At 47.9% G+C, this 19,149-nt stretch overlaps 9 protein-coding genes across 10 annotated transcripts; 5 read left to right on the top strand and 4 right to left on the bottom strand.

The window, feature by feature from the left end:
• Nucleotides 1-71: 71 nt before the first annotated feature.
• On the top strand, nucleotides 72-2,656 carry E1B28_004125 (uncharacterized protein; the record flags this gene model as incomplete). Its single annotated transcript, XM_043148582.1, has 6 exons — nucleotides 72-476; nucleotides 534-759; nucleotides 808-1,032; nucleotides 1,093-1,275; nucleotides 1,326-2,532; nucleotides 2,593-2,656. The coding sequence occupies 6 exons, from the start codon at nucleotides 72-74 to the stop codon at nucleotides 2,654-2,656; spliced, it is 2,310 nt and encodes a 769-aa protein (XP_043013181.1).
• A 300-nt stretch (nucleotides 2,657-2,956) lies between these two features.
• E1B28_004126 (uncharacterized protein) lies at nucleotides 2,957-4,580 on the top strand (the record flags this gene model as incomplete). The annotated part of the gene is made up of 9 exons (XM_043148583.1): nucleotides 2,957-3,242; nucleotides 3,318-3,343; nucleotides 3,410-3,445; nucleotides 3,509-3,739; nucleotides 3,811-3,991; nucleotides 4,044-4,072; nucleotides 4,135-4,164; nucleotides 4,197-4,256; nucleotides 4,311-4,580. The coding sequence occupies 9 exons, from the start codon at nucleotides 2,957-2,959 to the stop codon at nucleotides 4,578-4,580; spliced, it is 1,149 nt and encodes a 382-aa protein (XP_043013182.1).
• A 391-nt stretch (nucleotides 4,581-4,971) lies between these two features.
• Nucleotides 4,972-6,846, bottom strand: E1B28_004127 (uncharacterized protein; the record flags this gene model as incomplete). The annotated part of the gene is made up of 3 exons (XM_043148584.1): nucleotides 6,178-6,846; nucleotides 5,888-6,118; nucleotides 4,972-5,835 (listed from the first exon to the last, which is right to left on the bottom strand). Exons 1-3 carry the CDS (start codon nucleotides 6,739-6,741, stop codon nucleotides 4,972-4,974), a joined length of 1,659 nt encoding a protein of 552 aa, XP_043013183.1. The 5' UTR covers nucleotides 6,742-6,846.
• Nucleotides 6,847-9,262: 2,416 nt separating this feature from the next.
• E1B28_004128 (uncharacterized protein) lies at nucleotides 9,263-9,630 on the bottom strand (the record flags this gene model as incomplete). The annotated part of the gene is made up of 2 exons (XM_043148585.1): nucleotides 9,263-9,514; nucleotides 9,570-9,630. Coding segments are annotated over 2 exons (313 nt in total), but the record flags the coding sequence as incomplete, so codon positions are not given.
• A 438-nt stretch (nucleotides 9,631-10,068) lies between these two features.
• Nucleotides 10,069-10,779, top strand: E1B28_004129 (uncharacterized protein). The gene is made up of 4 exons (XM_043160729.1): nucleotides 10,069-10,180; nucleotides 10,237-10,322; nucleotides 10,375-10,416; nucleotides 10,468-10,779. The coding sequence occupies exons 1-4, from the start codon at nucleotides 10,127-10,129 to the stop codon at nucleotides 10,700-10,702; spliced, it is 417 nt and encodes a 138-aa protein (XP_043013185.1). The 5' UTR covers nucleotides 10,069-10,126; the 3' UTR covers nucleotides 10,703-10,779.
• Nucleotides 10,780-12,012: 1,233 nt separating this feature from the next.
• On the top strand, nucleotides 12,013-12,433 carry E1B28_004130 (uncharacterized protein; the record flags this gene model as incomplete). Its single annotated transcript, XM_043148586.1, has 3 exons — nucleotides 12,013-12,173; nucleotides 12,223-12,281; nucleotides 12,330-12,433. Coding segments are annotated over 3 exons (324 nt in total), but the record flags the coding sequence as incomplete, so codon positions are not given.
• An 83-nt stretch (nucleotides 12,434-12,516) lies between these two features.
• Nucleotides 12,517-13,497, bottom strand: E1B28_004131 (uncharacterized protein). The gene is made up of 6 exons (XM_043148587.1): nucleotides 13,409-13,497; nucleotides 13,251-13,355; nucleotides 12,985-13,197; nucleotides 12,816-12,927; nucleotides 12,639-12,745; nucleotides 12,517-12,590 (listed from the first exon to the last, which is right to left on the bottom strand). Exons 1-6 carry the CDS (start codon nucleotides 13,472-13,474, stop codon nucleotides 12,552-12,554), a joined length of 642 nt encoding a protein of 213 aa, XP_043013187.1. The 5' UTR covers nucleotides 13,475-13,497; the 3' UTR covers nucleotides 12,517-12,551.
• Nucleotides 13,498-13,539: 42 nt separating this feature from the next.
• E1B28_004132 (uncharacterized protein) lies at nucleotides 13,540-15,612 on the top strand. Its single transcript, XM_043148588.1, has 7 exons — nucleotides 13,540-13,615; nucleotides 13,670-13,827; nucleotides 13,899-14,236; nucleotides 14,286-14,369; nucleotides 14,422-14,534; nucleotides 14,593-15,408; nucleotides 15,475-15,612. Exons 1-7 carry the CDS (start codon nucleotides 13,556-13,558, stop codon nucleotides 15,514-15,516), a joined length of 1,611 nt encoding a protein of 536 aa, XP_043013188.1. The 5' UTR covers nucleotides 13,540-13,555; the 3' UTR covers nucleotides 15,517-15,612.
• Nucleotides 15,613-15,861: 249 nt separating this feature from the next.
• E1B28_004133 (uncharacterized protein) lies at nucleotides 15,862-17,753 on the bottom strand. 2 transcript variants are annotated; one of them, XM_043148590.1, is made up of 6 exons: nucleotides 17,716-17,753; nucleotides 16,896-17,650; nucleotides 16,758-16,838; nucleotides 16,556-16,704; nucleotides 16,101-16,498; nucleotides 15,862-16,048 (listed from the first exon to the last, which is right to left on the bottom strand). In XM_043148590.1, exons 2-6 carry the CDS (start codon nucleotides 17,440-17,442, stop codon nucleotides 16,000-16,002), a joined length of 1,224 nt encoding a protein of 407 aa, XP_043013190.1. In that variant the 5' UTR covers nucleotides 17,443-17,650; nucleotides 17,716-17,753; the 3' UTR covers nucleotides 15,862-15,999. The 2 variants fall into 2 exon arrangements, with proteins under 2 accessions (XP_043013190.1, XP_043013189.1); XM_043148589.1 differs by having other exon boundaries at nucleotides 16,896-17,753.
• Nucleotides 17,754-19,149: the final 1,396 nt, after the last annotated feature.

Genomic DNA, 19,149 nt, shown 5'->3' on the forward strand with positions numbered 1-19,149 from the left:
TAGTGTACAGTACAACATATCCAAGAGAGCCTTGAGTGTGAGAGAACCCTTTCGAGAGTAACGCTTAAATAATGTCCGACGCGAACCACCACCAGTGGCAGCCACACCCTCCACCGTGTATTTCATCGCCTTTTGCGTCTTCTAGCCCGCCAGAACGGACACTTCCCCTCGCTCGCCCCGATTGGCCTTTGCCTCTCAGGACTCATTCTTCTCAATCCTCTCACCTCCAGAGGTCTACTTCTTCGGCATCAGCTACTTCCTCATCAGCAAATTGGGACCTAGCCCGAGCTAGAAACAGCGGATCGGTCGGTGGAATTCCGGGGGGCAGCCCTGTTTCGAGTGGCAGTAACATGTCTTCGTTTCTGTCGCGTTCGACTTCAAGCCGCATGTCGTGGCAATCGAACCAGACGTTACGAAATAATGCTGGATCATCCTATTCTACGGCAAATGAAGATACAATGCATTGGTCATTCATGGTTCGTTCATTGTTATTTTTAGCTCCAAACAATCGTTGCTAGACGTACTTCTGTCAGGGTTTTGAATGGGTAGTGCGAGACGTACACAAGCTTCGAGACTTTGTGGAAGGCCCGGATGCTCTGTTACTCAGTAAGAGCGAAGACGAAAACATCGGTGGCAACGCCGGTCATGGCAATACTGGAATTGGCGGTGAACCTGCTGAAAGCGCTGCCGTTGCTGATGAGTTTGAGGTTCTCAAACAATCTCCCATAATAGTTGACAACAAATTTCAAGTTGAGATTGGTGAGTACTTAACATGTCGAAACGAAAAATCCACTGATTACGCTACAGCTCGTACTTCTCAGGTGCCTGGAACAACGAACCCCAACACATTATCTCTCTATATCGCTTGCCTCACTCTGGACACCTCTTATGCAGACTATGAAGTGTCTGCATCCATGATGACTGCTGTGAGGTGTCAAGATGACCGTGGAGGCAGACGCGGAGCTCGGCCAGATTGGGTCTGGGAGAACTGGCAGAGTGATTGGGTCTTCAGAGAGGGAAACGAGGTCTGGTGTCCGTAATTCTCCTGCACCTCTATTTTTTCAGCATCCCAACTGACAGTCTTCTTCGTAGCGTGTTCTCTTCCTCCGCTTTCGGCACTCATGGAAGGCAATTCTCGAATACGTGACACAGACTCGTTGGTGATATGTGTTCAGATACATTGTCCTGTGGGACCTTTCTTCCCCTCTCATCCTTCCGCATACTATGTTCCGAAGGACTTGTTGGACGGGCTTGAAGCGTCATTAGACAACCCGAGTACGTCTCCTTTGTTAAACGGATAAGCGTTTAATTCATAATTCACACAGACACCGGGGATGTTCGTTTCGTATGCCTCGAACGATACACTCCAGACGACCTACCGCCAACTCCAACAAATGTCTCCTCTCCGGCCTCACACCGATCGGCTTCCGCCATGTCATCCTATTCTCACTCATCGCAAATGACAGCTCGCAAGCGCATTATTTACGCCCATTCAGACATTCTTATCCGCCGGTCTGATTATTTTGCTACTATGCTTTCATCATCTTTTTCTGAGAATCAAGCCCATGTGCCCGGTGAACGCAAGATATATAATATCGTCGTTGAAGAGGCCGATTTCGAAACCATTTATTGGCTGTTGAAATATTGTTATGCGAATTGGTTGTTGTTCAAAGAAGTGGATGACCCGCGAGCTGCTGTAGATGGCGTCGGGGCCGGCTGGAGTGCTCATTGGTTACATGCTAGAGGTGGTGAATGGAGCTGGAAGACCTTCGGCAAGGGAATAAGTGAAGATGGTGATACAAGGAGTGCAGTAAGTGGGGAAGGAGGCCAGAACCTTCCTCCACCAACACCTACATCATTGCAATCTGGCGCACCAATACCAGCAGTACCGGGTACCAATTCCATTGCAGGCGGAACTACTTCGGGAGCTTCCACAACCTCTCGAGTATCAACCAAAACAGTCACCTCTCCTCCTCGACCGTCAAACAGCAATACAACCACTACGGGTGGAACAACATCTTCAGGCAATCCTCGACGTGTTGCTGGTGGACCGACAACGGCTGCGACTCTGCCGATAGTTGTGCCCGGATCGGGCTCAGTTCGCTCAAAGCAAACGCCTTCATCGGTTGCAATCCCACGACATACATCAAACTACACTCAAGGACCCTCTTCCTCCACCCATTACCCACCTATTTCGCCCCGGACAGGTAGAATGCAAGTATCCAACGGGCCTGGCGCCAGCATGATATCAAGTCCTGACCCGCACCAACATCCAACACCTCCTCCACCACCAGCATCAGCACTTTCGGTGTACCAAGTTGCTCACAGGTACACGATGCCTGCACTTGCTAATTTGGCGTTGGAGCATATGATATCCACTATCACACCTCAAACAAGTTTTGCACTCCTCTTGGCTAGTTTAGCTTGGGATGAACTTCACGGGATGGTGGAGGATTATGTGGTTGAGAAATGGGATGAGGTGTCGGTGTCTGGCGAGTTTGAGAGGTGTTGTAATGAAGTAGCGGCCGGAGAGTAAGTCAATTTATTCTTATATTTTGCTAGGGACTTGTTCTGATTTGAAACTGTTGATAGGTGGGGACCGGAGGGTGGAAAAACACTGATGGCACTTTTCCGCCGTTTGAAATCTCCAACTTGAATGCTATACTCACGAACATAAGTAGTAGCCTAAGATTCTTGACATATTATTCAACGGATTCTCATCGCTTCCGGGATGTTTCCCTTACATATGTCGGTACACTGTACTTATGTATCAAGATGTTCAGTTCCTTCTTGTCTCCATCGAAAACTTGTCAAAATTGCCACATGCAGATTAAACGTTACATATCGGTGGCATCAGCAGATGATCCCAGAGACAGCCGCAGAAGTCCTGGTGCACATTGACTTGCATCGTTACATATGAATAAGTAGAGAGAAGTCTTGAACCGAACCATATCGCATGTTGTCCTTGAGAGTTTCGTCTTCCCTCAGTCGACGCGGGTCCTTCAGGAGGCGAGTCGTTTTCGAGTCACTTCCAAACCGCACGACTGGTATCCGTGGCATCCGTGGTCTTGCGACCGTTGTAGCGGATGCCAACGACTCGAATTTTCGCATTCCTGTCATCGACTTCAAGAAATTCAGAAGCGCAAATTCTGCAGCGGAAAAGAAGAAAACGGCAGATGAAATTGTCGATGCGTTTAAGGAGAGCGGGTTTATATATGTTGAAGGGCATGGAATACCTGCTGGTACGGTTGCACCATCCTGATCTCATCCTTTCTCTGTTTTTCAGATTTTTCTCAGCTGATTTCGAATTTTTACAGATACCGTTTCTGATGTGTTCAAGAAGGTACATGGTTCATTCTTTGTGTACGCTACGAGACATCCTCATGGCCATGGTTCCTATCTATCCTAGAGTGCCGATTTCTTCAAGCTACCGACAGAAGTCAAGGTGAGCTCTGCCTCAAGCTAAGATATCTCCCGCACTGGTTGCTTATCCATTCTCTATTCATAGATGAAGCTAGCATGGGAAGATCCTCGTTCCAACCGAGGATACGTTCAAATGGGACGAGAGCGCGTAACACAGTCCAAGGATGCGGCTGAAATAGCACAACTACGAGCAAAAGCTCCAGACTATAAGGAATCCATGGAGATTGGAAGAGATTGGGACTCTGAGTGGAAGAATATGTGGCCACGGGAAAGCGACGCACCCGGCTTCAAGAGCAAGATGTTGGCCTTCTATCAAGTTGGTCTGGTGGACCGCGCCAATTCTTTCCCTTGTTTTTCAGAGGTCTGACAATTCGGCTTTTACCCCAGTCGTGCCATGACCTTCACGTTGAAATTATGCGCTCTGTGGCGCTGGGACTTGGTCTGGAGGAACGATTTTTTGACCGAAAGATCGATCAGCAATGCCATAACCTGCGACTCCTCTCTTATCCCGCAGTTAAACGGTCCCTCCTCGAGGGAGAGGGTCAAGCTCGAGCTGGAGCCCACAGTGGTAAGCTTCAGGAACTGTTTTACGACACGGTGAAAATTTGACAACGGCTCAGATTATGGTACTCTGACATTGTTATTCCAAGTGAGTTCTGTTGAGACGCTCATACGTTCGAAACCGAGACTCACCTCATATGTTCCTCGCAGGATTCGGTATTCCTACGCTATATTCCCTCTGTATGCCGACGGTGCTTAACGTGGATGAATAGGTTGGAGGTCTGCAAGTCCGTAATCCTAATACCGGCTCTTACGTCGCGGCCGTACCCATCGTAAGATAACGAGTTCCTTCAAGTCTTGTTAGTGTCTGACGAGGTGGTCTGCAGCCAGGAACAATCGTAATTAACGTTGGGGACCTGTTAGCAAGATGGAGCAACGACGTCCTTCGTTCAACGTTACATCGTGTTGTTACACCTTCGCACACAATCAACGAAATTGAGACTGTCACACCTGGACGACAATCAATCGCGTTTTTCTGCAATCCGAACTTCGACGCAGAAATCACTTGTCTGCCGACCTGTGGGCCAGAGGCAAAGTATCCGGTGGTGAATGCAGGGAATTATATTATCGGACGCCTGACAGTGACTTACACATGATGTTTTTCTTATCACTTTGGGGTCACTTCAAAATACTATAGTAGGAATCCATCATCCACCAAAGGCTCTTAGTGGACATGTCCTTCACCCAATATAAATACAGTGAAAGTATTGACAATATATGCTGAAGTTGCCCTTGAGGCATTGAATTATATCAGATGCTTGAAGAGGAAAAAAATAAAGAAGACAGATGTGCGAGGGTAACCGATGCGAGAAACAGACAACAAGGCACATGGAACCGTGTACAGTATCAAAGAAGTTGTAGTTTGTAGTTAAGAGCGATAGAGAAATAAGGTACTGTCTGAAATGTACATGTTGTGCAGTGAGTAGAGGGGATGAAATTTCTGACAATGAGAAAGAAATGTCTACTTAAATTAGATGCGAGATTTGGCTACTTTCTGCGGAATAATCCAAGGGTATGTTGCCCGCCACATGCGACTTTGATTGCTGCCCACGAGCCACCTTCTCGTCGGACAATGACACGAGGTGTTTTGACCTCAACGTCCGGGACACCGAGTTCACCTTGAGTACCTTGACCCCAGCAATACAGAGCACCATTTTCAGTGGCGGCAAGGTTGTTATGAGTACCAGCGGAAATGTAGGCGACTGGGTCGTCGTCATCAGGGAACTTCACTTCTACGGGCTCGGGAAAGAAATCCGGATCGACACGTTTCGCGAACACGGGGTCATTGTCTGGAAGACCGAGTTGACCCGCATTAGAGCGCCCACAGGCATAAACTTTGCCCGCAGAGGTCAAAAAGAGTGTGTGATGTTCTCCACCGACGATTTGGACGACTGTGTCACCACCGAGTTCTTCTTTGCTCAACCTGCGCACCTTGGTGGGCAGTTGGATCTGAGCATCGTCTTTGGTCTCATAGCCTGTGCCGGTTTGACCCATTGTATTGAGTCCCCAACCCCAAACGTCACCCGAATCGTCCACGGCGAACGATTGGTAACTACCGGCACCAATTATTTTTCCTTTCCGCAAACGATTGCCGAGAGTAACTTTTTCAGGTATGGTACCGTGGATTTTGCGCCGCTCAAGAACCTTCCTGCCCAGTTGAGCTTGCTCGCCAGCACCCCACGTGTAGATGTTTCCGTGTGTAGTCAGCACGAGGAGATGATTGACCCCAGCAGTGATTGAGGAAACCTTTTCCCTGTCGCCGGGTCTAGACAATAGCTGATCTTCAAGAATCGGCACAGGTAGGAACTGGTGCTTCAGCCCCGTAGAGAAGCCAAGAGAACCTTCGTTTACCTACAAGAATAACGTTAGATGATACTCGGACGAATGCAGCGTTTGCACCCACCCGGAAAGATCCCCACACTCGGAGATCGCCCTGGTCACTGACTGCAGCACATATGCTGTCGCCAGTTGCTACTTGGACCGTACGAAACTTTTCGTCTGCGAGAGATTGCAGTGGGTGAGGGACAGTAGTGAGCTGGTCGACGTCCAAGAACGATCCAGGCTTCTCGGGATCCGTCACTTGATGAGTAATTCGACCGAGCGCTGCGTCATCATTCAAACCGCACGACCATATCTGAACAGAACAATATGTTAGAGGAGGCTCTTGGATGGTGGGAGCAGTGGTTGACATACTATTCCCTTTTCATCTACAAGAAGACTATGCATTCCGCCGGCCGCAACAGTTTCTAAACCTGCTCCTTCATCGCCAAACGTACCGTCTTGCATCTGCTGTTCTGCCCAGGTATGTTTCCTGGGTTTATCGAGTTCGTCTAGAAAATCAGGTCCAAGACCGAATTGACCAAAATTACCAGCTCCCCAAACGAAGAGTTGCAGACCAGGTCGGGCTTTTTCTGGTGGCGCTGGTAAGGGATTGAGGTACGGTTTCACTTGGACGTGCGGTGTAGGAGCAGGGACATCTACTTTCACGCGAGATCGAGACCGTTTTATAGGTTGTGGAGCCGGTTTCGTCGCTGCATGTTTGGATATAGGTATCTTGTTTGTCGTTGGAGCAATGTTCTGCTCCTCACCTCGAGTCCTTTTGACAGGAAGATCTGTATTTTTATCTGGTGAAGCAGCACGTTTCTTTGAGGGAGCAGAGCGCGTGAGGCTGCGTCCTTTGACGGCAACTTCTGCTTTTGGAGCGGGCTTGGAGGCTGGTTTCGCTGAAATAGCCCGTGAGGACTTCCTTAAGGCCATATTAAGGATCGATACGAGATTGAGGAGGAAGGTTGCTGCTTTCTTCGAGAATGGCCTGAATGAGAGGAAAAGAGAGATGTGGAATGTGGCGAGGATGACGGGCAAAGGCAAAAGCCTTGTTCTTCAACCATGACACCTTGGACGCCATGCCATGTGACTGACGCGTCCACAAGTACAAATATACATTATTCCTTAGTGACTACCCGACTTTGACCTATTCCTTTCCATTCCTGTTGGTTAATGTGCTATCCGATGACGGACACTCAATACTGTAGGATTGATCGAAATAACAGAATCCACCCGGTCTGAATACTATGTATGTAGAGTTCTCTACTCTTGCTAGTACACGGTACTACTAACAATAACATCAGCAGCTGTTCGATAATTGGAAAATCGCTCCGCGCCACTCCCTTCATTCCCCCGTCTCCCACTACAGCGCATTTATGGTAAAAGGAGAAGGACTCGCCACATTTGATCCATCAGCCATTTGAATGCGCCCCTTTGTTGTGTCAGGATACGTTAAGTCAAGTACTCAAGTACTCAACGTGGCGCATGAGGCTTCCTTCTCGATTGAAGAGAGTAACTTACTATCCGCTATCTTGGTTTGTGATGGGTACTTTGTACTATAACAACCTTCCAATGTTTCCCTATGTCGAATCAAGATAGCCACCGTCTCCTTCCACGGATTCCCTCTGGCATGAGAGTAATGCGGAATTTGGCTGATGATCTGGCCCCAATTCAGTTTTCTCCTTCGGTTCAGCGCGCGATGGCGCATCTGGTTCCGTCATAACCAATGTATCTTGATTGTTCATCCTCATGTTGTAGATTCAGTATTTGCTTGAAGTATTTACTCCTTCAAGGCGCCTTGTTTTATTCGTCTGCCGTGCTTTAGCTTCAACTGCCACATCGACCTTTTTTCGTGGATCCACCGCCGTCTATATACTCTATCCTATCTGTTCACAAAGATGCCCACGTCCTACAGACCAACAAGTACTCTTCCATGATCGCCAACCTAATCTCCATCGACGAAAAAGCATGGCGAGCATGATAGGATGGAACCTCAACGCTACGTCCCTCATTCCAAGCTCCTTCTCTCAAGACGGCTACTATCCGCTACCCCTGACGCTGTGGTGGCGTTGCCGTCGACACTTAGTTCATTTTCAGTGTGTGTCGCAAGTGAATTCAGTCCCGCCAGAGACTTGCATTCCCTCTCATGTGTGAATGATATGTCCTGCGCTATACAGCAACCTACTGTAGTGACAGAGGTTCTTATTATCGTTGCGTCAAAACAGTGGGCTCTCGTGCACCAACTGTATCGCTTATTCCTTGGATTTTGTCGCCTTCATTGGAACCGTCATCGCGACAGAGCTCACCTGAAGCTTGTGGTTCAACTTTTGTGATTCAATTCCCTTTACTCCAAGGGGCAGTCATCATCAGGACCTCCGCAGCTATTCCAATTTCCGATCAATTTAGTGGCGACCAAAAATCTCGATTCTCTTACAGGACTAGGTGAATTTCAACATCTACAGATTCGCCGCCCATCGATGTCTCGCTATGACCAGGGACTTGTGCTCCGCACCATTGAACAACGCTTCAGTAGCTTTCGCGACATCAGGAGAATCACTCAGCCTATTGTTAGGCGATGCTCTGATCTCTATCCTCCGACTGATACCACTGTTGCCTCACTTTGACTGTATCCGCTTTTAACGACTGGGCCCCGTCTTTGGTTCATTCTCCCACAGAGTGCCGTGATGTCGTGCTTGCCCTTCGAGAAGGGCTGGCAGGTCTTAATCATTTAAGAAGGGCGATTTTACCTGGCAGGGGTTGCACTCCCTGCAAGACGTGCTCAATAGCCTAGAAGATTTAGAAGAAACAGTCATAGTCGCTGAAACGTAGTGGTCAGATATTCTTCGTTGCCAAACTGTTGTACTATGTAATCCCACTTACAGTAATATTCTATTTCCTTCTCCGTGGGGCGAGAGAATTAAAAATTGACGAACGATGGTAACCATTTCCAAAATGCCTGCGAGTACCGCCGGTTCAACCTAGGAACGAGGGTATGCGGACGGTGGATATCCGTACCATAGAAATATTGTGGAAGAATAGATGTTTTGTTGAACGAAATCTCAAGCAGTTGAGCCAGCGACCCTCCCTCGGTGACAACTGTCACATCTTCCCCTCACTGGGCTGGGTGAGGCGAATCCAGGCCAGACCTCAACGCCAATGGATAGGTATGTGAACTCGTAGGATTTTGAGTCAATTACCTCAAGCCTTAGCGTTGTAAGGATGTGGATGTGGAGGAGGAGGATAGCAAGAACAGTGAGAGTTTTGTCGATGCTGCGAGCGGCAAGATGGACGCGCACATGTCGTTACGACATGGTGGCAACTCCCTTTTCCGAACTCTGAAAATCGTCCGCAGCTGCATCTAATCCCAATGAATGAAACTTATAACGTAGCTCTTTCCCGAGACTGCAAACATCATCTTCGCTGTATCCACATAGCAGCTCCGTTGTCGGGTACTTCATGGAATATCACACCCCCGTAGTTGAACGGGTCTCGTCGGCATCTCATCTAGAATGGATGTTTTGCCCACAAGGAGGACGAACACGATCCGCTCGTTTTGACTGCATGCTTCAATCGCAGAGAAGAATGCCTCGATGGGTTCTGCGACCGCAAAGAAATCGTCGCTGGATTCGCACTTGGTTGCCGCCAAATACGAGATATCACAGTCGACGAGGATAGCGAGGCGTCGCAATTTGTCAACCACATCGTACTGTCGTAAGTAAAGGTTAGTAGGAACTTCATGGGGAATGGATGAGGTTACCTACAGCAATGTTATGAAGGGTTTTGGCAGCAGACGTGTCTCTGTACTGGATTCCGACTGCTTGCCTGAAGTTTGTCTGTACGTCTTGACGAACGCGCCCAGTGATCGTTAAGAGCTTCACCTAGGTCGAAGCCGTGCTGCTCATAGTGAAAATCACCGAAATCCAGCGTGGGACCACACGGTCATGATGATTCCATGTGGGGTTCCGCTTCCATCTAGTCGAACTCCTGAACGAAATCGGAGTCGAGGTTATAAAAGTATTTGAGCATTGAAATGATGGAGTCGTTCCGTAGCCAGATGGTGCAGCAAGGACGGCGCGACGATGTTCCTTGGTGAAACGGATCACCTCCGTGATTTCAGTACTTGCCTTGTTCCTCAGCACTGGGCTCGAAGGGTTACCCCTTCCGTAGGACTATTACTTGAAGAAGAATCTCAGATTGAGGACGGAAGAGCCTATCCAATCCTGTGCGTGTTTGGCATCGTCACAGAAGGTCACAGAAGGAAGCGGTTGTCCAAATACAGTATGGCCACGGCGGCGAGAGAAACGTCGTCTGAACCACCATGGTAGGCTGTCTCCAGAGAAGGTTACGTTCACACCTCCCGCACACTCATACAGTTCGTGTTTTTCTCTATTTTCGTTTGCTCGCTGACTTCCACAATTTCTCTCGTAGAGGAAACTTCATAAATCACGTTACATCCCAACGCATCATTTTCTGAAGGCTTCTTACGGACAGGATGGAGAGTATCTGGATAAGGAGTGGGTGCAGGAGTTTTGAAAGGAACCTTTCTTCTCTCATCTGCTGCAACAGTTTCCCCGTCTATAATCCCGCTAATGGAGAAGAACTGTGCCGGTCTGTTATCGAGCTAGGATTTCAATGCAAATCTAACTCACATTCATATAGAGTAGCTGCTATATCCTCTGTTGGCGTTAAAGAAATGATATCGCGAGCGCAAGCCACTTTCGAATCCGGAGTCTGGTCGAAGGCACCTTCACTTACTCGTTCAAAAGTGTTATCAAAGTTGGCCCGGGCCTTGGAAGCTCGGATACCAGACTTGGCCCGAATGGAAACACTACAAACTGGTCGTACAATACGCGAAATGAACGCCCAACTTGTTCGTTTGCCAGAATGGTTGTGAGTGTCGACATTCTGATGCATAGCCGAGTAGATCATGATGCATGGCCCGTAAACCCGTTAATAGAGACTATTTTGCAGCATTACTTCGGACAAATCAAGCCTTCGTAGCACCTACTCAAGGCAGACTATTAAATTATATCCAAAGGGTACCGTTGGGCGTAGTGGCCCAGATCACGGTGTGTAAGCTCTTCCGAAGAAAAGCGCGGGTGATTCAAGCCAGAGAGGCAGCCTTTCAACCATCCTTTACTCATAGCCATCAAGAAGATTGCACCTGCATTGGCTGCTGGGAACAGTGTGATCGTTAAACCGTCCGAAGTACGCACACCCTTACCTTTGAACTCCGTGGTTGTGATTCATGAATAGTCAGCACGCTCCGATGACTGTCCTAGGATTCGAGGATATGGCCCATGAAGCTGGAGGTATGGAATGTTGTGCGACTTTGCGAGAAGAGCTTAATTGCGTCCAGTACCCGCTGGTGCCTTGTCGGTGTTACCAGGGTTCGGAAGTACTGTTGGGAACGACATCGTGAATAACTCATTGATACGGAAGGTCGATGTGACTGTAAGCCGGTCGTCGTCCGTCATAAATGAATCTCATTGATCCCAATCGTAGGCAGGCACACAAACCGGACGAAATATCGGTCGTATTGCTGGAGCTAACCTCGCGCTGTTCACAGCCGAATTAGGAGGGAAGGTTGTGGTCGTCAATGCGACTCCGATCGAAACATCACTGACATTGAACGGTTGCAGGCTCCCGTAATAGTTTTTGACGATGCAGATCTGGAGTCAGCAGTCAACGGAACCGCCTTTTCAGCATTTGTGGCATCAGGCCAGACTTGTGTTTCCGGAGCACGGCTTATAGTACAGGACAGGATATACGAGCGCTTTATGCAAATGTTTGTAGCCAAGTCGGAGAACATTCGTAGAAGGATGGGAGATCGTACGTCGCGATCGAGAAACTCTTGTCGACAGCCTCGGAATTCAACACTTTGCTCTAAACAGCTCTCAACCCAAAATCAACTATGGGATCAGTCATATCACAGAAACATCTGGATCGTATTGATGGTATGATTGAACAAACGAAAGGGAGAGTTTTGGTGGGCGGACAGCAGATGTTGGGAGATTCAGCCTTGGACGGATTTGATTTCTCGAAAGGCAGCTTCTTTCCTCCTACAATCATCACAGATGTGGAAATCGATGATATCCTATGGCAAGAAGAGATATTTGGACCGGTTGTTGTCGTCAAGCGGTTTTCGGTATGTCATTTTCAAGCATGGCTGGTTTCACTCCAACTAGTCTCCACACCCCGTAGGACGAAACACAGGGCGTTGAACTGGCTAATGCGTCTAGATACGGACTAGGAGCAGGAATATGGACATCTGACCTTTCGAGAGCGCATCGTGTAGCGGCCGACATACAAGCTGGGTTATGCTGGGTAAATACACATCATCGGAACGATCCCAGTTCTCCTTGGTGTGTACATTTTACCTTATCAAAATACTTCATTCATTCTCAATTTTAGGGGTGGGATGAAAGAGAGCGGAATCGGGAGGGAGAATGGCGTGGAAGCTTTTGAGGCTTGTGAGTGGGTATTCCAGGTAACTTAACTCCGTCTGATATTGTTTTTAGATACACAGAGCAAATCAACCATCATCAACATCGCCAGTACCGACGAGATGAGAGAGAATGATGACTGGTTTGCAGAGTCATCGGAAGTTCGTAGATACGGTTGATTATGTGTTGTAGTACACCGGTGTACATCTAGTTAGCAATGTTAGTTACCATTACAGGCATCCCAGAGTCCATAGGTAAGTGCGAATACAGTAAAGTTCAGTGATACAATATCTTAAGCTAACTGGTAATTCTGGCCGCTTCTTGAGGCGCTGGTGTCTGCAAATATTTCAGAGCAAAGGAAACCGGGCGAGTGATGTCACTTACATCGTGGAGTTCCACGGGTGGCTCGTCAACGAAGTCCGGTACTTTGTTGAGATCGGTCAAATAAGAAGCTCCTTCCTCTTCCTCTTCTAACTGAAGAGCATCAAGTTCTAGGCAGAACAGGTGGGCGAGGATATGTTCAGGCGTTATGGAAAGTGAAATTATTATAAGTAGACCTACCTGCTTCTAGATCCGCCTCGTCAAGTTCATCTGGTACCGCGTAAGAGCGCCCGAGAGATTCCTGTATTTCGTTGGCTTGTTCCAAAAGGTCTTCCATTTCATAGTGCGTATTCTTTCAAGGAAAAAGTCAAGATCCGTGTTTCTGATAGCAAGTTGGGATGCTGGATACCTCGATTTTGTCTATGTCTATTTTTCCATATTGTTTCTTCATTTCCTTATTCGCCAGGCGCATAGCATCCACGGTGGCCATAGTATTTCTGAGATTCTCCGTGGTCATAGCAGCAGATTCCATGTTGAATGTCTGTTGTTGGAGCTGGGCCAGCTGTGACTCGTACATCTTCCTTTGCTTCAGCGTTCTCAATGCTCTCTGCTGTATTGCGTTCTGAAAATAATTAGAGGTTTCGACTGACGAAAGAGGAAAATCAGGCCAAATACCTTGCCTGGTCCGTTCCTCAGCTTGCTCATTTGGTCTTTATACCTCGCAAGCTCTCCATCGAGCTTCTTGATTTTGACCTCTAAAGTGGCAGATCTTGCGTCAGTCTAATAAATGGCTTTAGTCAAACCGTACAGTTTCAATAGAGAGTAATACAGACGGCATTAATTGCATCTTGAAGTGAAGCTTTGGGCTTTTGGGAGGAAGTTCCAAAGATTCGATTCATCTGAACTGGAGGTGAATAGAGAAACGGTATCGGCGCTGCGGAGACGCGTGAGGATTGTGGCTGTACAGTCACCCTTTCACGATGAACGGCCAGGATTCCGGTTCCTCATCCTCAGCAAATTCGTCTGTGAGAGCCACCAAAGTAAGCGTTGTCCGCCTTGTACATGAAAAATCTTTTCTCAGAAAGAAATTATAGCGGAAATTGGATGATGCTTTCAACCGTCTCGACGTTGCAGTCAACCCAAAGGATACCACAAGCAGCGACCAACCTCCAACAAAGAAACCCTCTCTTTCTCGGTCAATATATTCTACTCTTGCAAAATATGGCATCAAGGCCAAGGAACCAGCGTCCAAGTCAGTCTTGTCTCGCTATCAACCTTTCCTGTCAACGGTGCCCTGAAACCGCCTTTCCCAAAATTCTCAAGTTCGTTAGGGCCTCATTTAAGCTCTCTATCAAAAAGCACACCTCACCTTACTGCAATTCTGTCGCGTGCCGCAAATAGAACGCGTGATAAAAGTCGAACCACACCGTCCATAACGCCCTCAGGGCCCCTTGCAGACTACCGGCCATCATCCATACCTTCCTTCCTCAGCCGTTTATCCACATTCAAACTATCCACGTATGCGAACAAACCTCCCCAGATTGATGCCGTGGCTGCTTCGAAATGTGGTTGGGTAAATGACGGGAAGGACAGATTAATGTGCGGAATATGTGGTGTTTCATGGGTTCTTGCCGGAAAAGAAGGAATGTCAAGAGAAGCTGGTAAGAAGGTAGGCTGAACCCAGGTTTACGAATACTAATCCAATATCAGCAAACGCTTTGATTGAAAAACAACGTGTATCCCTGGTCGAATCCCACAAGTCTGGTTGTCCCTGGAGGACGCGTCAATGCGATGGTGCGGAAATTGCATCCTCAAATTCGTGTCCTGAGCCTCACCTTGATAAAAGAACTCATCTACCGGATACCCCTTCAGTCTCCTGCAACGACCGTGCGAGACTTGAAAGCAAATGCCTCCACTTTGGATCCGATCCTCCAGTCAATAGTGATCAAACATCCCCTTGTAAGATGCCCTCTTCTCCTTGCTTACTCAACACGGTGTTCAATCAGCTCCCTCCTAGACCCCCAATCAGCTTAACTCTCTTCAGTCCGTAGTCACTTCCTACGTTTCTTCCTCAGACAGAGAGCAAGATCCGCCGACGAGCGAAAACAATTCACCACCGACTATACCTTCAGTGACCTCAATACTCACTGCATTGTTCGGTTGGGAGCCTGCTCCGGATCGTCCGCGAACAGCATCCCTGTCACGCTCCAACTCCCGCGTTCCTACTTCATCGTCTACTCCCACGTTATCCCGAGCTGTTTCATTGGCTCCTAGCACATCACCTCGTCCCTCCCTACTCCAAGACGCCTCGAACAAAGTGACGGCCCGCGATAACTCCCTTCTTCATTGCACATTATGTCAACGACGCGTAGGATTATGGGCTTTTATGTCACAGCCTTCTGCACCGTCCCAACAGGAAGATGACCCGAGTGGTGCTCCTGATGCTCGCCCGCCACCGCCCAAGCCGCGACAGTTTGATCTTTTGAAAGAACATCGATCGTATTGCCCATACGTTGTGCGGTCTACTACAGTTCCTACTTTACCTACCATGACTGTATCGACCACATCTCTTCCAGCGCAGCCATCACGGACACGAATGGGACATGTACGGTCGAGTTCTTCAACTTCTCAATTACCGAGTGCGATAAATGGACCAATTGAAGGCTGGAAAGCTGTTTTGACTGTCGCTTTGCGCTATAGAATGGTACAAAGGCACCAGTCGAGTCGGAGGTCGAGACAGATGAGCGAGGCGACAACGACAGGAAATGATGATCCGATGGATGTAGATATGGATGGGGTTGAGGCAATGCTTGAAGGAGTAAAGACCCGTGGTGTGAGTGAGCTCTGTGAGGGTTTCTTCCATTATTACTGATTATCATCCATTTTCCCTGTTTAATAGGGAAAAGATCTGTTGAGGTATGTGAAAGGGCTTTTAGGATGAACACACTGGCGGTTTTGGTTACCGTGGTCGCTCTGTTGTATTTGTGGGATGTACTGTAATTAAGTGAAAAAAAAAATCATTGCTCGATGTGAGAGGTAATTGTTAGATCGAAAACAACAAGTACACTGCCAATAGTTGAATAGATAGCCAAAATATGTGCTACTTTATATAATCACCATCTATCTCCACATATGTTCACGATATGACAATGCCATAAAAACTCAGCACCCTACTGTTGCATACATTGACCTTTGGTAGGTAAAATATGCCATTTGGACCCATTTCCATCACGGGAGGAACAAGGGACGCCAGAATTCCCTTTGCTGGACTGTGTTATGGCATTGTTACAGCATGGTCAAGATATTTTCATGATATATTGAGTTTATGGGATATATATAAAGTAGCACATATATATCTGTACAACATGGGCCAGTTTTGGTAGTGTACGATGAGTGAAGCAATTCGAAATAGCACCCAATCCGGTCAAGACAGAAAGCCACGTATGGCACCGCCGACATTAAGGACATCAAGCCTAAGTGAAAGGAAAAGTTTAGTAATACAAGCTTCAGGATTTGAATACTTACAAGAAAGTATCATGACCCCAAACACCTCCCAATTCATAATACGAGACATTCTCATTACCAGCCATACGCAATGCATCCGCTACCTCGCGTTGCTGTTCTACCCCGAACAAAATATCGCTTTGTACTCCTAGAACAAGGGTCGGAATATTAACTAAAGGTTTCATTCCTTCTGCAAGTTGTGGAAGATAGGCCGGTGGGTTACTAGGTGGGGGGTGTGATTTAGAATGAGAAGTTTTATGCGGGGGAGAGGGTGGCGTGGATGATGGTGAAGGAACTGAGGTCGTTGAGGGGTGTAAGTTCAGGGACTTGAGGACGGAATGCGTCATGTCAAACATATCCATCGCCTTTGAGATGTAGATGAGGGAGTTGGCGTCGTACTTGAGGCAGAATTGTTCACCCTAGGTTGGTAAAAGCAACTGTAAGAACATGGACAGCCGATGAGTGAGTAATTGTACCTGGTGGTCGAGATATGTCTCGATCAGGAAATCGGGACAGAGCGCAGGAGGATGTGGTGCATTAGGCTCAGCTTCTGGAAGGGGTCTAAAACTGCGTCCAAAACGAAGATCCCACTCGGGACCAGATCTGTAAGTTATGGTAGCGATTTCTGTAAAAAGGAGTGAGTAGAAAGATAGATGGAAAGATGGAAAAAGCACGTACGTCGCGCTAACTTCATCCCCGTATGTGGGGGTAGACCATCGTAGTAGAATCCGTTATTCCAGTTAGGATCTGCCATAAGAACTAGTTGAGCCATATTAGTATTCAGGTTCTAGACGCCACCAGAATGACGAGGCATACCACTACGTTGGGCAAAACGCATCGCTATTGCAGAGGGCGAACTTCGGGCCGTCCCGCTGATACTAACAATCTTCCCAACTCTATCTGGAAATAGCCATCCAGCGGCAAGACTCTGCATAGCCCCCATAGAACTTCCCACACTCGCGTAGAGTTTATCCACTCCCAAATAGTCCAACATTCGGAATTGAGCGCGGACCATATCGAATATGGATATTATCGGGAAATTGGTCGCGTAACGTCTACCGGTTAAGTCGTTCGTGGAAGAAGGACCTGTGGAACCGTAGCATCCTCCAAGTACATTGCAACAAACCACGTAGAATTGGCTAGTATCGAGTGCTTTTCCAGGACCGATGAACTTCTCCCACCATCCTTCGGTAGGGTTACTGGGTGTCGAAGCAGCATGTGAGGAGGCTGAGAGGCCGGTGTGGAGCAGGATAACGTTGTCCTTGGTGGGTGAGAGGGTTCCCCAGGTTTCGTATGCCACCTCAAAAGACGGTAAGGGGTCAGATGAATACGTTAGCTGAAGTGGGGAGGGATCGTGGTACATCTTGTATGATTTAGGATTGGGGCGAGCATAAGGGGGCTCTGGGCCTGCTCCAGGTTCCGTAGATTCGGGAATAGAAGAAGCATGTAGGGTGGTTTCTCGTATCCGAGATTCACGAGCAGCATGAACCTCGACACACGGAAAATGAGGTATTTTGGTGGCTACTGAGCTTGAAAATCGGAGAGAGTGCGTGCATGTTAGCCTGGATATCCTAGTCAAGGGCAATCCGAGATATAACATGGTGGTAGTTTAGAGGAAAGAGAGGATTACACATACTTTAGTTTCAATGTCAACGTTCCCGGTCAAGTCATGATGGCGCAAGCGTTGCACGCAAAGCGGCAAAATGCCTATAAGGAAGAGTGTTATAGGACTAATTTCTCCGAAGCCTACCATAGAGCCCTTGGTTGAGTGGTTGTAACGGCCCAAAACCGGGAATGTGAAGGGATTACGTTAGCGAGTCAGATCTTTAGTGCGCTGGTTCGAGACAGACCCCTCCAGAAAACTTGGTGTCCACAACCCTCCGTTCCGTAAGGAGTGGTTCCGGGTTTGGATTAAATGGCACGTGTCAAGCCAGGGAAGCAATTCCGCAACCTGCCGTGCCTGCCTAGTTAGTCTTAGGAGATCAGGTCCGCCTTCAGTCGCGCTGGGATCCGCGCCTTTCACAAACCTTTTTAATCTTTCAACTGAATGGAGTTCTTCTGTACCTCCCGAAGTGCCTCAGAGGTCGAAAAAATCCGTTCGTTTGTCTATGCATGACAACTAGCTAAAACTACACGATAATTGACACAAGGACGACCACGGATATAAATCATCTCGTACTACCTTTTTTTTTTTTTTTCAAATCAATTTATTGTGCGGGAGGACCATGGGCCTAAGATTAGTGTTGATGGCAGAATGGGAGAGAGCCCGGCAGAATGTGGCAGAATACCAACATTATGTAATCTATTTACTGAAAATTTCGGTCCTGTAATCGCCGTGTCACTTGCAAATGACCTCAGTAGTACTCCAATTACATGGGAACCACCCCCGACTCTTGTTCACAACAATATTTCAGGATCAAACGACCAGGCAGCGCCGCTTAAAATTCTTGTCGACACGGCTTTTCGTAAGTTTGACGAGAGGATTGCTGAAGAAGTCCTGGACAGGGGACTGGTGTTGCAATCGACAGATCCTCTGTCGTATCAGGGGACTGAGCTGGGCACAATAGACCCTTTTTTCAGTATGGGAAACAAATTTGAGCCTAATACGATAGCTATGAAGGTAAACTCTCAACTGGATTCTGCCGACCATGCAATTCTGCCGGGCAGAATCATTCTGCCATTCTGCCCGGCAGATTGGACCCAAAACAATTCTGCCATCTACACTACCTAAGATGCACATCGGCAGATGGGTACATGGAGCTGGCTACGTGCCTACTGTAGAGCCTCACCGAAAACCCCAAAGGCGGATGATCAGTGGTCCGAGGCGTCCGAGCCCCGTTTTTGACGGCTATTGGCGACTAGTGGTAGAACGTCTGTGGTCATGACTTGGACTACGTGTGCGTTCATCCGTCTGCTATAGGAGACGCTCGTACTACCTTGAGTTTACATACCCGCCTCTAAATGATACCATCAGATATTATTCGAATAAGCGGTCTCGGTCGGGATGCCCATACGCCACAAAGGCTGGGGATATGCTAATCGACATGTCCGTGGGGTCAAACGTGAATGA

Source organism: Marasmius oreades, chromosome 2, assembly GCF_018924745.1.
Source record: "Marasmius oreades isolate 03SP1 chromosome 2, whole genome shotgun sequence".
In the NCBI taxonomy this organism is placed as follows: Eukaryota; Fungi; Basidiomycota; class Agaricomycetes; order Agaricales; family Marasmiaceae; genus Marasmius; species Marasmius oreades.